At 40.9% G+C, this 14173-nt stretch overlaps 1 protein-coding gene across 1 annotated transcript in view; it reads right to left on the bottom strand.

Annotated features, from left to right (window-relative positions):
- Positions 1–11817: 11817 nt before the first annotated feature.
- Positions 11818–14173, bottom strand: part of Mroh2b (maestro heat like repeat family member 2B) — a 68377-nt gene continuing 66021 nt past the window's right edge. Inside the window, exons 40-43 of the mRNA XM_090332000.1 lie at positions 13866–13997; positions 13407–13509; positions 12522–12587; positions 11818–11945 (exon numbers count right to left, since the gene is read on the bottom strand). Of these exons, the coding sequence (XP_090188126.1) occupies positions 11839–11945; positions 12522–12587; positions 13407–13509; positions 13866–13997 (408 nt within the window). The 3' untranslated portion in view covers positions 11818–11838. The remainder of the gene's footprint in view (positions 11946–12521; positions 12588–13406; positions 13510–13865; positions 13998–14173) is intronic.

Genomic DNA, 14173 nt, shown 5'->3' with positions numbered 1-14173 from the left:
CTGACAAAAATCAGTCACCTCTTATCAGTGCCCTGAAGTTTAATGACCTATGACCAAATTTTATGTTCCACATAAAATTCCTCCCACATGACCAGGTCAGGATACCTGTAATTACCTTGAAGCAGAGGGAGGGCTCTTGATATTCAGGTGTGATGTAGAATGGGTATTGAATGAAAAAAGGAATATTTGACAAATGACTCCTGGAACTCTGGGTCATCTAGAAAGCTCCTAGGTAGCTGGCTGATTTGATTGAGGGCTTTTCTCTCAGAGGGGAAGATCATGACTAATCTTGCTTCATATGAGAGCTGTGAGACCATCTAATTGTTGAGGAGACAATTAGAGTTGCAGTTGCTGAGCAGTTGCTTTACCCAGCAATCCCTGAGACAGCTTATTATGGTCTGCACCTAAATCACTTTTCATGAATAATTTCTGCTTTTGGTTAGGATGGGTATTACACAGAAAATTTGGACCCCATAGTTCATCATTTCTTCTGTAGTTTTTTTTCTATTTCAACCCAGCTTGTTTTTTTTTTTTGTTTTGTTTTGTTTTTGTTGTTTTTTGCCACTCATGGGAACTGAACTCAAGGTCTGAGCACTGTCCTTGGGCTTTCTCAAGACTAGAGCTCTACCACTTGAGCCACAGCACCACTTCCAGCTTTTTTCTATGTATGTGGTACTGAGGAATTGAACCTGGGTCTTCGTGCATGCTAGGCAAATACTTTTACCACTATGCCAAATTCCCGGCCCACAACCCAGATTTTTTATACACATACACATAAATACGAATCTACTCTGTTAGTCAACTTTTCATTACTATTTAGAAATACCTCAGGTGATGAAGTTACAAAGACAAAGTCTTTATTTTGCCTCATGATTCTGGTCCAATATGTCCTGGCTTGATGGATTTAGGCTTTTGGCAAAGATAGCACAACATGACAGGAGAATGTGGCAGAGCACAATCACTTACTTCAAGAGCCAAGAAACAAAGAGAGGAGAGGAAGAGATGCGGGGGGTGGGGTCCCACTTTCTTTTTCGAGGGCACACCTCCAATGACCAGATCCCATGTGTGAAAGGTCCACAGCTCTTCCCAGTTAGTGCCATCTTAACCACCAAGTATTTAACTCAGAGACCTTCAGATACGCTCATGCGTACTACAGTGCCAGCTACAGGCATTTGTTTTTCAAAATACCATACCTGAACTGGGCGAGGTGGCTCACACCTGTATTCCTAGCTACTCAGAAGGCTGAGATCTGAGGATCACGGTTCATAGCCGGCCTGGGCACAAAAGTCTGAGACTCTTATCTCCAATTAACCAGTAGAAAACGGGAAATGGCGCCCTGGCTCAAGGGGTAGGGCTGTAGCTTTGAGTTGAAGAGCTCAGGGACAACACCCAGGCACAGAGTTCAAGCCCCACGACTGACACAAAGAAAATATAGGATCTGTATCATAGTGGGAATGGCATTATAAACTTGAAGGTAAAGGAAGATGCTGCATTTTTAGTTACAAAATGAGGTAGTTTTTCAAGTGTATCTACTTTGTTTTCTGTCTTTGAAATAGGAAGGGCAGAGGCAGAGAAGAGAAAATAAAGAGGGAAAAGGAGAGGGAGCGCAAGGAAGGAAAAGGGATGTGGGGGAAGAAGGAGGAGAGAAAGTGAGGAGGAGAAGAGAGGAGTCTAGAGTATGGGTTATTCTTAGAATAACACCAAAATAACTGATAGATGGTGTTAGTTCAATATACTAGTTCATAAGATTTTTCTTCCATGAATACTGGTTAAGGTGAATTTAATACTTGTGTTAGAAATAGAATGCCTGTTTCAGATCACTAAGATGGAAAGCAGCCTCAGTAGGAGGCAATTTCGGTTAATATCTGAAAAAACTAGCGAGTTTTATGCCTGCTTTTCAATTACTTTGGCCTTTCAGGCAGTTTGTGCATCTGGGAGCAAGAAAGCTGATGGCATGATAGGACTCCCTGCTGTGACAACCAAAGACCTACAATTTATCTTTTGATTTATTTCTGTCAGGCTGTAAAGGCAAAGCTACAGATTTATACTCAAACATCAATCCCATAGAAAAAAAAGGACTATTTTTTAGAGCTAAGGGTTAATGAAGCCAGATGGAAAGACTGTCACTGTTTCAGATGGGGTGGGCTGGAGGAGAGAAGGTAGGCAGGAGAAGAAAGAACATTAAAATGTTCTTTTCCACTCGCAGATTACAGACAATTTCCTGTGAAAGGATAAACAAAAAGACCTGCTTTGCTTTGTGATCACAGCTATTCCCATACATACCTTGGAGAGGAGAGCTGTAACTGAATTCTAGGATAATGGCCTTAAATCTATAATATATCAATGCTTATGAAGAAAGGAAAATTGCTTGGAAAAAAATGAAGCTTACATAATTTGACCTGAAGGCTACTTATGAATCAGCTGACCAAATGATCTGCAAACACACAGTGAAGTCAAAAGCATTTTCAAGGGCGTAGGGACATGGCTCAAGTGTTAGGCTACCAGCTTAGCAAATCCAAGGCCCAAGTTTAAAGTCTAGTCTTGTCCTTGTCCAAAAGACTGTAGCATATTTTGGCCTAGAAGCATGACTCAAATGTTACAATGCCTGCGTCATCTGAAGCAGAAGTCTCGGAATCTCTGAACTCAGAAAGAAAAAAGGAAGGAAAAAAGGAAGGAAGGGAGAGGGAGAGAGAGAGAGAGAGAGAGAGACAGAGAGAGAGAGAGAGAGAGAGAGACAGAGAGAGACAGAGAGAGAGAGACAGAGAGAGAGACAGAGAGAGACAGAGAGAGAGACAGAGAGAGACAGAGAGAGAGAGACAGACAGACAGAGAGACAGAGACAGACAGAGAGAGACAGAGAGAGAAACAGAGAGAGACAGAGACAGAGAGAGACAGAGAGAGAGAGACAGAGAGAGAGAGAGGGAGGGAAGGAAATAAAAGATTTCTAGCAATAGTGAAATGGAGGTTTCCTCTGAAATCGAATGTTGTCCTATAGCTTCAGGAGAAAGAGATTAACATGAAAGGCTTATATTTATTCTAATTATTCTATTAGTGCATCATTAGAACAGACACAGCTGAAGTGTGTATCATGTCTGTACTTAGTAAGTGATCACAACTGAGCTCTATATTCAGATCTTCTTCACTGCATCCACAGCACTAGCAGCAATTCTTTTTTTGTTTTGCCAGTCCTGGGCCTTGAGCTCATGGCCTGCTCACTGTCCTTGGACTTTCTCAAGGCTAGAGCTCTACCACTTGACCCACAGCACCATTTCTGGCTTTTTGCTATGTATATGGTACCGAGGGATTGAACCCTGGTCTTCCTGCATGCTAAGCAAGCATGCTACCACTAGGCTAAACTCCTGGCCCCAGCAGCAATTCTTGAAGTCAGGCATGATACAGAACAGTGGCCAAAGCCACCAACTGGACTCCTATGGCCATATAGGGCCAAGCAACTTCCGTATAAGAACAGGATAATGAGACATCTCAGGATTCCAAGTCTTCAAATAATTTAGCACTGACATGATACACAGATTCAATTAATGAATTAAGAAAATGCATTTTTTGTTCTCTCATCTTTCTGTTACCTGATGCCATGAAGAAATCTCATGTTTAAATTATTTTACCTTCTTAATCAATGGTTTGATTGTTGTACAAAAAAGAAAATGCATTTTTGAGGAGATATAGTCTCTTTGATCCCTTCTAGCCTGGTAAGAGTAGGGCTTTATCTTGCATGGCTCTGTCCCTGGAGCTCAGAGTGTTGGCTGTGTATGCTTTCCTAAAGGCACATAGGAACTTAGTAGAGGGCTTATCCATAATTGATTCTTCTACTTCCCAGGGTGGTGTTTATCCTGGTTCACCATAGTGCTGGCCCATTCTTTTATGTAGAACTGTGGAGCTTATGTTTGACCTGGGTCTTGCATTAATGACTTATGTAGGGGTGGCCAACCTGCTATATACATTAAGGGCTACTATTCTGAAGTTCTAGCATGAGGACTTGAATAGGCTTGCCTTTTTCTTTTCAACCATGGAAAATGAGTTCTGATTATCTTTGCTCTTGTGGATTGGAGTCCTGTGAAAGCTAAAGGGATAAAGTTCAGTCTCAATGTACAGGCATGAGAATCAGGAGTCCTAAGGACATAAATTCAAGTTCAAAGGTCTGTGAAGATCTCCATTGCAGTTCAAGATGAAAGAAAGAAAAGAAAGAGGAAAACACAATGAATTTTTGCCTTTTTGTTCTACTCAAGTACTTACCTGGTTGGATAAAGGGTACTAACATAGGCACAAAAGCAATCTGCTTTATTCAGTCCACCAGTTCAAATGATAATCCGTTTCAGAAACGTCACATTATTAGTTGTTTAAGCAGCTCATGATATCAAGTGAACCACTACAGCCATGGACAGCTAGTGTTTCATTCCTGTAATTGTAGTTACCTAGGGGGTTGAGATCTAAGAATCATGGTTCAAAGCCAGCCTGGGTAAAAAAGTTCTTCAAGACTATCTCCCACTAGCCAGAGTAGAGGTCTAATAAGAGCTAGAGTGCCAGCTGTGAGCAAAAAAGCCAAGATAGAGAGGGTAAAGTCTTTTTTTATTGTATTTTGCCAGTTCTGGGCCTTGAACTCAGGTCCTGGGCACTGTCCTTGAGCTTTCTTAAGGCTAATGCTCTTCTACTTGAGCCACAGCATCATGTCTGGATTTTTTCTGTGTATGAGATACTGAGGAATTGAAATCAGGGCTTCATGTATGTTAGGCAAGCACTCTATCACTAAGCCAGGCTCTTGGCCCTGAGGGTAAAGTTTTGAGGTCCAGCCTGGTAATGGCACAAAAGGCAAGGAAACAACAACAAAACAAAAACAGTGTATATCACTTTTATATTTTTTTGCCAGTCCTGAGGCTTGATGGGCTTTCTGAAGAAAGGCTAGAGCTCTACCACTTGAGACACACTACTACTTCTGTTTTTTTCTATGAACATGATACCGAGGATTCAAACCCAGGTCTTCATGCATGCTAGGCAAGACTCCGGGCCCCACCACTTCTACTTTTTTGAAATTAATATCACATAGCACATAAGGATAATGCAATTTTAATAAGTCCATTTATCTATGCAATTCATCTTGATCATGATACCCTTCAGATACCCTCCCTTCTACCACAGCCAGTTTTATCAAATGTCTCTTCCATTTTCACACTTGTACACAAATATCCAGGTTATCCAGATAGCCTCCTTTACCAACTCCTTTCATTGGCTCCCCCTCCCATTAGTACCTTAAATCACACAAGGTATGTTTTGGGTTCCTTATATTCTTATTTATTAAAGTGTACATTAGTAACCCAAAGGAATTTCACCATGGTATCTTGAGCATACGTATATCATATCTTAGTCAAACTGATCATACACATATATAGAAGATCCTGTGTCTATGTTTATGCTCATATATATATATATAAACATATATATATATATATATATTTGCCAGTTCTGGGCCTTGAACTCAGGGCCTGAGCACTGTCCTTGGGCTTTCTCAAGGATAGAGCTCTACCACTTGAGCCACAGTACCGCTTCTGGCTTTTTTTCTATATATATGCTACCGAGGAATCGAACCCTGGTCTTTATGCATGCTAGGCAAGCACTCTACCACTAGGCCAAACTCCCGGTCCCAATTATGTTTATAGTTTAAGTTCACCCTCTACATATGAGACGTTACCTTTGTCCTTCTGGGCCGAGCTTACTTCACTTAATATGATTTTTAGATCCATCCATTTCCCACCAAACTGCGTAATTTTTATTTTTCTGTTTTAATAATATCTGTCTTTCTGGCTAGCTAGTAGCTATCCATCCATCTCTCTAAATATTTTACCAATCCATTCAACAATTGTATGGCCCCTGTGCTATTTCCATAGCTTGGCTATTATGACTTGTGCTACAAAAAACATGGATATGCAGGTGCCATTATTATATGCTGATATATATCTACATATATTCCTTACAAGAGTAGCATTGCTGGATAGTGGGATATTTCTTTCTTTTTTGTGGGGGGGGGCAGTCCTGGGCTTGAGCTCAGGGTCTGAGCACTGTCCTTGGGCTTTCTCAAGGCCAGAGCTCTACCACTTGAGCCTCAGCACCACTTCCAGCTTTTTTCTATGTATGTGGTATTGAGGAATCGAACCCGGGTCTTCATGCATGCTAGGCAAGCACTTTAACCACTAGACCAAACTCCCGGCCCTAGTGGGATATTTCTATTTTCAGTAAATTCCCTACTGATTTCCATAGTAGTTGCACTAGTTTGCAGTCTCACTAGCAGTGTCTTAAGGTTTATTTCTACTCACACTCTTTCCAGCAATTGTTACTGTTTGGATTCTTAATGACAGTTACTTTCACTGGCATGTGATGCAGAGGGGATGTTTTATTTTCCTCATATTTTATAATTAGCATTAGTTCTACAAAAATTTCATTTTGAAACACATTTCGTCTTTGTACACGTATCCATATGTGGGTGCAATGTACCTTCATCAGAGTTATTCCCTTTCTCACCCTTCCTCATCAATCTTTTTTTCCCCAAACCAATCTTTTTTTTCCCCTGCCAGTACTGAGGCTTAAACACAGGAGCTTCTTTTGCTTATTGCTAGCACCCTACCACTTGGGCCACGGTGCTACTTCCATTTTTTTTCTTATTAAGTGGTACTAAGAAATTGAACCCAGGGATTTATGCATGCTAGGTAAGCACTCCATCACTAAGCCACATTCCTAGCCCCCGCTTTATATTTTTAAGTGGCTGTCAAATGGGAAAAAAAGTATGAATCACATGTATTTGTAAAAGTATATTCTTCAGATTTTTTGGGATAATCACATAATTCAATGAATAAAATCCACTTTACTCAAGGGGAATAAATATAAGCAAGAATGTAATGTGATGAAATTTGACAAAGTAGAGGTAGGAACAAATGCCATTTTTAAGGTCATGACTTGGTGATTTTACACATGCATGGACAGAAAAATCCACATGTGTAATGAATTGCACTGACCCTTCCTTATCCAACACTGCCACATGTCATATTCTCTCAGAATAAGGAATATCAGTAAAAAACATGAGAAAGGAAATCCCAAAGCTGGCAATTTCCAGGCTGAAGCAGCTTAAAATTGCTTGCCAGAAAGTCGCCTTTGGGAACTCCTAATTATCTCCCAGGCTACTTCCATGTCAGATTGAGTATTGTCTCTAATTCTACTTGTACCTGACTTGAAAGTTGTCAATGGGGTTGAGGACTAAATCAATTAATAAAACATGCTGTAGTTTCCCGAGTCTCTTCAGAGATTTGGAGAAAAAAAATCCCCTTATGTGTGTTTTACCCTTTGACACTTGGCATTGCAAGGTCAATTCTAGTTAAGCAATTCCCTTGGCTGCTTTCCCTGGAAGCTAGTTTATTTCTTCCCATCTGTAATCTTTGTTCTCCTCTTTTCCAGTAAAATTGTCTTCTTAGCAGGGTCAGCCAAGCCAAACATCCTTAATTTACCAGCAGAGGACTGGCTCTCTCTGTTGGGGTGAGGGCAGTGACAAACATGATTGAGTTGACAAACAACATGATTGACTTGACAAACAACATGATCTCATTGCCCTTCACAGAGTTCTAGCCCTTTAAGTAATCCACCAATATTGCAGAACTTTCATCGTATTCAAACATGAGTTAAGAAAAGGTTACATATGCATAACAGTGATAGAAGCAACAGGAACGAGACTTAAAGGAATCTGTAGTTTCTGCAGAAGAACTTCAATGGGCTCTCTTTGTTGCTTGAAATTTGAGATCTTCAAGAAATCTTTCACGGGTGGGAACTTGTCTGTGTTTACACTCTTGGGATGAATCAGGGCCTTTGGGAGAAGGACAGGGAAACAAGGCACCAAAGAAGATTGGTGCACTTCTGTGAGGGACAAGAGGGAGGGATTATTGGAAATCACTATTGGGGAGGGGAAGCTGAGCAACACTTCTCCTGTCACAATTATTGATTGTGGCTCATTCTGTGCATTAATAATTGAGTTAGAAAGCTTATTCTGGATCTCCCTGGGTCTTGAGTATTGAGCTGAGAGATCCTGATCCTGAGTTAGATGAGAAGCCTTATCTTTAGCCTCTTAGAAAGGGAAGAGATATTGACAGGCCCAGAAATAAGGCCACACAAGGATGGGATAGCCAACCTGACTTATGTTTGTATTTGTAATTCTCCTGACAAAGTAATATTACTAATATTTATATCATATAATTCATATTGCTTGGACAATGATTCTGTGTTAGGCTCATGAATTCTTTACATGTGCTGTGATCTGAATGTATTTCTTTAAAACTCCTGTTGGAACATGACTCCTAAAGTGATAGGTTTTTCTTTTTGTTGTTGTTGGTCATGGGGCTTGAACTTGGTCTGGGTGCTGTCCCAGAGCTCTTCAGCTCAAGGTTACCACCCTACCTCTTGCGCCACAGCCACACTTCTGGTTTTCTGGTGATTAATTGGAGATAAGAGTCTCACGGACTTCAGTGCTCAGGCTGGCTTTGAATCACGATCCTCAGATCTCAGCCTCCCGAGTAGTTAGAATGACAGGCATGAGCCATCGTGCCTGGCCCTAAGTGCTGAATTTCAGAGGGGAGCCTCTGAGCTGTCATTAGATCATCAGGGTCTTACGAGTGGGATTTATACTTCTATAAAAGAAGCCCAAGGGACGTTGTTTGCATCTTCTGTGAGGTCAGATGCAGCACTAAACCCACACCCTTGGGGCAGGGACCTGCATTGTTGACTCAGGGTCTCAATCTCCTGGAACTCTGTTGTTGGATGTATCAGTTCCGAGAACTCCGAGTGATCAATTCTGTTGTTTATAAATTACCCAGTATGAGGTGTTTCTTTGGTAGTGTTTTGAACTCATAATGCATGCCACTCATTTAATCCTCCAAGCAGCATCTCGTGCTAGAAACTTATCCTAATTTTCTTACACATGGAAATGGAAGTACTAAGAGGTTCAATTGTTTTCATAGCTGTAGTGAGTGAAGGACGTAGGATGTGACAGCATGGTGAATCCTACCCTATTTAGATAGCTAAAGGTATGGTGGCCATGTGTTTCACATAGCCATATTATCTAATTTCTGTCAAATTATGACAATAGTTTTTATTACTAAAAGCAACATAGATGGACAATGCTATATAGATACATATAAAAATACCGTATCCCCTTTATACTCTTGTTGAGGATTGCAAATTATTCTGAGATGGCTCAAATCAAATTCTTTTTTTTTTAATTTTTAAATTTAAATTTTTATTTATTTAATTTTATTTTTTATTGTCAGGGTAACCTATAGAGGGGTTACAGTTACATTTGCCATTAGTAGGCACATTACTTCTCACACATGGATATCCCTTCTCATGTTTTTGTCCCCATTTTCCTCCTCCCACCTCCTCCCAGTCATCTTGTTTTCTCCCCTTTCCTTTCCAATTTCAATACACAAATAAACATATATACAATATACCAGGTAACAAAGTCAGATACAGTAACAATATGATATTAACCAAAGGGCAAAAATAACATAACAACAATCATACAAGGTAAAAGATAAAGCTCTTGTTTCCATATCCTAGAGACCCTTCATTTACTCTCATCCTATATGACCTTATGTACCTAGGTGGCTCAAATCAAATTCTAGGAAGACTTTTTGTTCTACACTGTGAAATTGTCTGGTGCAAGATCTAATAACCAGTGATATGTAGCTACTTAATTAAAATTGCAGATATGCAAGCTATATTTCAAGTATTCAATTACTATGTGTGACTAATGGCTACCATATCAGTCAGTGTAGAAAGAAAAAAAAAGATTTCTACCATTGAAGAGAGTTTTATTGCTATTTTGAAAAGTCATTTGACTTAAACTTACTTGCCAAAGGAGGTCAATTAAACCCATATGCCTTGTTTTTTTTTCTTGCTCTATTTCATATATGCTATGCTTGGGAATAGTTTTTGATTCCATTAAGAATTTAATGAAGCCATTACCTAGAAAATACACCTATGCAATTATACACAAAAATGTGCATACAAGATTAGTGAGATCATGGACCTTCTGTGTAATAGTTAACTACTGGTGCATAGCAAATTACCCCAGAGTGTACTGGCTTAACACATGAAGGATTTATTATTTCAAAAAATTCGTGGTTCAGAGATTTGAGGATAGCTTAGCTTAGGGGTTCTGGCTTAAACTTCTCATTAGTACTCTTTAGAACACTTAAATACTTATTCAACTTAGACCTCTACTTCCCCAAGCATGAGTAATTTAGGAGAACATAATATCACATATGATTTTCTCTTGGAAGCAATGTTCCATCATTTAGGGAGTGATTGTGGATTGTGGATGATTGTGCAAATCAGTTCTTTTCATTGAGGGAAGGGGCTGACTGGGTGTGAAGTCGGGAGGCAGGGGAAATGGGTGCCATGCCGGAGGCCAGCTCTACCCTCAGGAATCTGAACACAGATTTCATAGAACCTAAGCTCCTCCAGGGCACAGCTTTCCCATATTTTTCTCATTGATTTAGTACCAGCAGCTATATTATCTCCTTACAAATTGTAGACAGAGGCCGGGAGTTTGGCATAATTGTAGAGTGCTTGCCTAGCATGCATGAAGGCCTGGATTCGATTCCTCCATACCACATACATAGGAAAAAGCTGGAATTGTTGCTGAGATACAAGTGGTAGAATTCTAGCCTTGAGAAAGTCCAAAGACAGTGCTCAAGCCCAGGACTGGCAAAAAAATTGTAGACAGAGTATTTGCTAAATGAATGCGTAAAAGGATGCTAGATCCAGAATCTCTGACCCAAATCTCTGACTTTCTGGGTTTATAGGAATAAAAGGATTTGAGAACAAAGAGGTTGAAACATAAGTTTTAGAAATTTGCATAGGGACATTTTAATGGCATTGCTAGCATCTGACTATGAGATTCTGTGTTGGCGATTTTTGTTTATTAACCAAACTTTATGTATTGTAATCTGCCATTTATATAATCATGGGAAAGAATAGGGAATTATGATCAAACACAGTGAAGAATGTTAACATACTCATGCACACATACATGCAAGTCATGTGCACATACCTATATAAACATTATTCTAATTTAAAAGGAAAGGAAGCCATAAGATTAGTACAAAAAAGCATCTATCAGAGTCTTGATACATAAAGTACAGCCTGGGAGATGATGGACAGGCTAAAGTTTATCACGAGGCTATATTTTAGGAAGAGAATAGTGCAGGTAGTAATTCAAAACTGACAAAGAGTAGAAAGAGTCACATGTGGAAAATAGCAGCAGCCCTTTTCTTACTGGCAGTGTAATTGTGTAAAGTTCCGTCACTTGCTGATGTCTGCTGGGATTTAAAGTTCCCAAGATAGGGGCAAAACCTGTAAAAAGCCATATGGCTGTCACTTGCCAAAATACAGGTTTATATCCAAAGTCCATTTATAAGGTTTGCTTTTTACTAATAGAGGTCACCAGGGAGAGAATGAGGAATATATACCACTTCCAAACTCCCATCCTAGGCCCCGATGTCTGTTCTTAAGATGTAAGTTTGGGGTGTAGCCTAATGGCAAAGTGCTTGCCTAGCATGCACAAAGCCCTGGGTTCGATTCCTTGGTATCATATTCTCAGAAAAGACTGGAAGTGGTGCTGTGGCTCAAGTGGCAGAGTAGTAGCCTAGGGTAAAAAGTGTCCAAGGACAGTGCTCAGGCCCTGAGTTCAGGCACCAGGACTGGCAAAAAAAGATGCAAGTTTAGGAGTTGATGGAATAAAGATAGGAGTCAGTTTTATAAAAAGCCTAGCAGTTTATTTCTTGATGGTTTACAGTGGGATGCTTATCTCTCTACACCTTCTTAGGAGGGTCTGTAAGGAAGCTTCAGCAGCTCTCTGGACACTGACGCAAGTGTCCTGTCGAAGTGCTTGGAGCCCTGAAATAGAGAGACAGACAAAGGGAAGGGAACAAGGAGAGTCAGAAGCCAGCCAGGAGAAGCAATCCAAGCCAAGACCCAATTTATGCGAACCACAAGGCTTACACTGAGGGTCAACCCAGTGTGGGACTCAGGTCCTAAAGCTCACATTTTGCTATGCAAGGTCAATTTAGAACTACAAGGTAAGAAGCTTTTAGCATTGAAAGAAGAGGGGTTAGAAGATGTGGAAGGACGTGGATTAGTCCTAGAATGCATGCTTAACGTGTATGTACAAGGTTCATTCTCTAGCATACACAGAAAAGACAAAAACAGAAAGGGAAGAGAAGATCCTAGCTTTGTGATCATCAGTCTCATGTAAGCAGAAATCTATAATCAGTTGGTAACATGTCTGGAAAGGGATGGAGATGGGAATTACTTCAGGTTCCACCAAAATTCCAGTATCAAGAGAGCCTTGGATATCTCTTGGATAGTGAATGGATACCAAAGCTCTTCCATTTATGAGTTTTCTGCAACTTGGAGGCAATAATAGTTTCTTTAAGGACAGTGTTCTGGGCACAAAGCAACTCTGGTACTCACGTGTGGTCAGCTGCTCTCTGTCTAATAACTCCACATATTGGTTGGTCAAATTGAGAATGATAGCATCTAAAGCCAACAAGGAAAAAAGTTACTGACTTTGCTGTAGGGCAGAAGTTGGATCATGTGAAAGGACATCTGGTCACAAGGTGCATATTCTGGTTTTGTAATGAGCTAATTACATAACTTTCCTGGTATAGACTTAAGCTATGTGAGGGGCACCTTGATTATGTCTGGAGTGGCTTGCCTGGAAGTGGTCACCCATCCAAAGTGTACTTGAGAAAGGACACAAATGGTCTTTTGGGGGTCAGGGGTAAAGCACTGTCAGGTTTCCAACTCGTGTGAGATATGATTCCTGGAATTAGCAAAGTATAATGAGGTAAAGGCCATCATATGCGTGGCCTGAAGCTTTAACATGCTATTTTGGCTTTGGTTATTTTGCTTTTTGATCTGGTGTGTCTAGATTACATTCTTTTTTATTCCTCTCCCTGTAGCGGGGACACCCGCCTTTCTATTGGGATAGGGTATCACTCTCTTTTGTTTTGTCCCAGCTAGCATCAAACTGCAACCCTCTCAAGCTCAGCTTCCCACCAAGCTGGAGGGGCTGACATTAACCACTACATCCAGCTATTGATTGAGATGGGAGTCTCATGAGCTCTGTCCCCTGGCACTGTTGATTGGGATGGGGGAACTCGCGAACTCATCACCTGGGGCTGATCCAGAACGTCAGTCCTCCTGGATCATTACTTCCCAAGTAGCTAGGATTGCAGCTGTGAGTCACGAGCACCTGGCTCGGGGTAGCTTTCAGTCAAAACAAACACTACATGCAAAGAACAAATCCACAGACAAGCAAGCACCACGTGATAGGGACTTTTGAGGTGAGCTCACCTGTGAGTTTGACAGCTGAGCTCCTGATCACCTCCCAATTGCTTGCGAAGAAGGTGAACGTGTGTGTGTGTAGGATCCAGAGGATTTCCTGGTTTTTCTTTGCCTAGAAGCAGATGTGTATTACCGAGAGCATTCGGCATCCTACAGTGCTTCGGAAGGGAACTTTTAAGGCCAACGAACTCTCACATAGCCATCCACTGATAAATTGACCGTAAGTTAGGGCTTACTTGGAAGGCACCAGGGCTTCAGGAAAAAGTCAATAGACACGTGTTTCAACAATTTAGGAGAATGGACCCTAGTTAGGACTTGAGAAAGTCACCAAGGGCACTAGGGGAAGATATAACGGTCTTGGCTCTAGCCAGAGAGGCACAGTCACATTCATTACCACACTGTTTACCCTTAGGATATGGGTCCAGATTCTTGTCTGCCATTCTGGAGGTGCATTTGTGGTACACTTACCAGTTTCACACAGAATTGCCTATAGAAATCCCTGGCCCTTGGCAGGTCCTGAACCAGGAGATGATCTAAAACTCCATAGAGTTCTTGCAGGCCCAGGAAAGGGATACAGATGACCAAGACATCACGGCAAGCCTAGATGAAAAGCAAATCAGTTTTCTACATTACAGCCTGCAAGACTGGGGTCCTCATTCAGAAAGAATAACATTGAACAACACTGGCAACTGAGCAATGAAAATTAAAAGGCTTGGATGGCTGAACAGTAATTCTTGGCTTTTCCCCAATGTTCAAGGGTGAAAAGGGATGGCTAG

Source organism: Megascapheus bottae, chromosome 4 (genome assembly GCF_031878675.1).
Source record: "Megascapheus bottae isolate mThoBot1 chromosome 4, mThoBot2.hap1, whole genome shotgun sequence".
NCBI lineage: Eukaryota > Metazoa > Chordata > Mammalia > Rodentia > Geomyidae > Megascapheus > Megascapheus bottae.
Note: the sequence above shows the minus strand (reverse complement) of the source record. Positions and strands in the feature narration are given on the sequence as shown.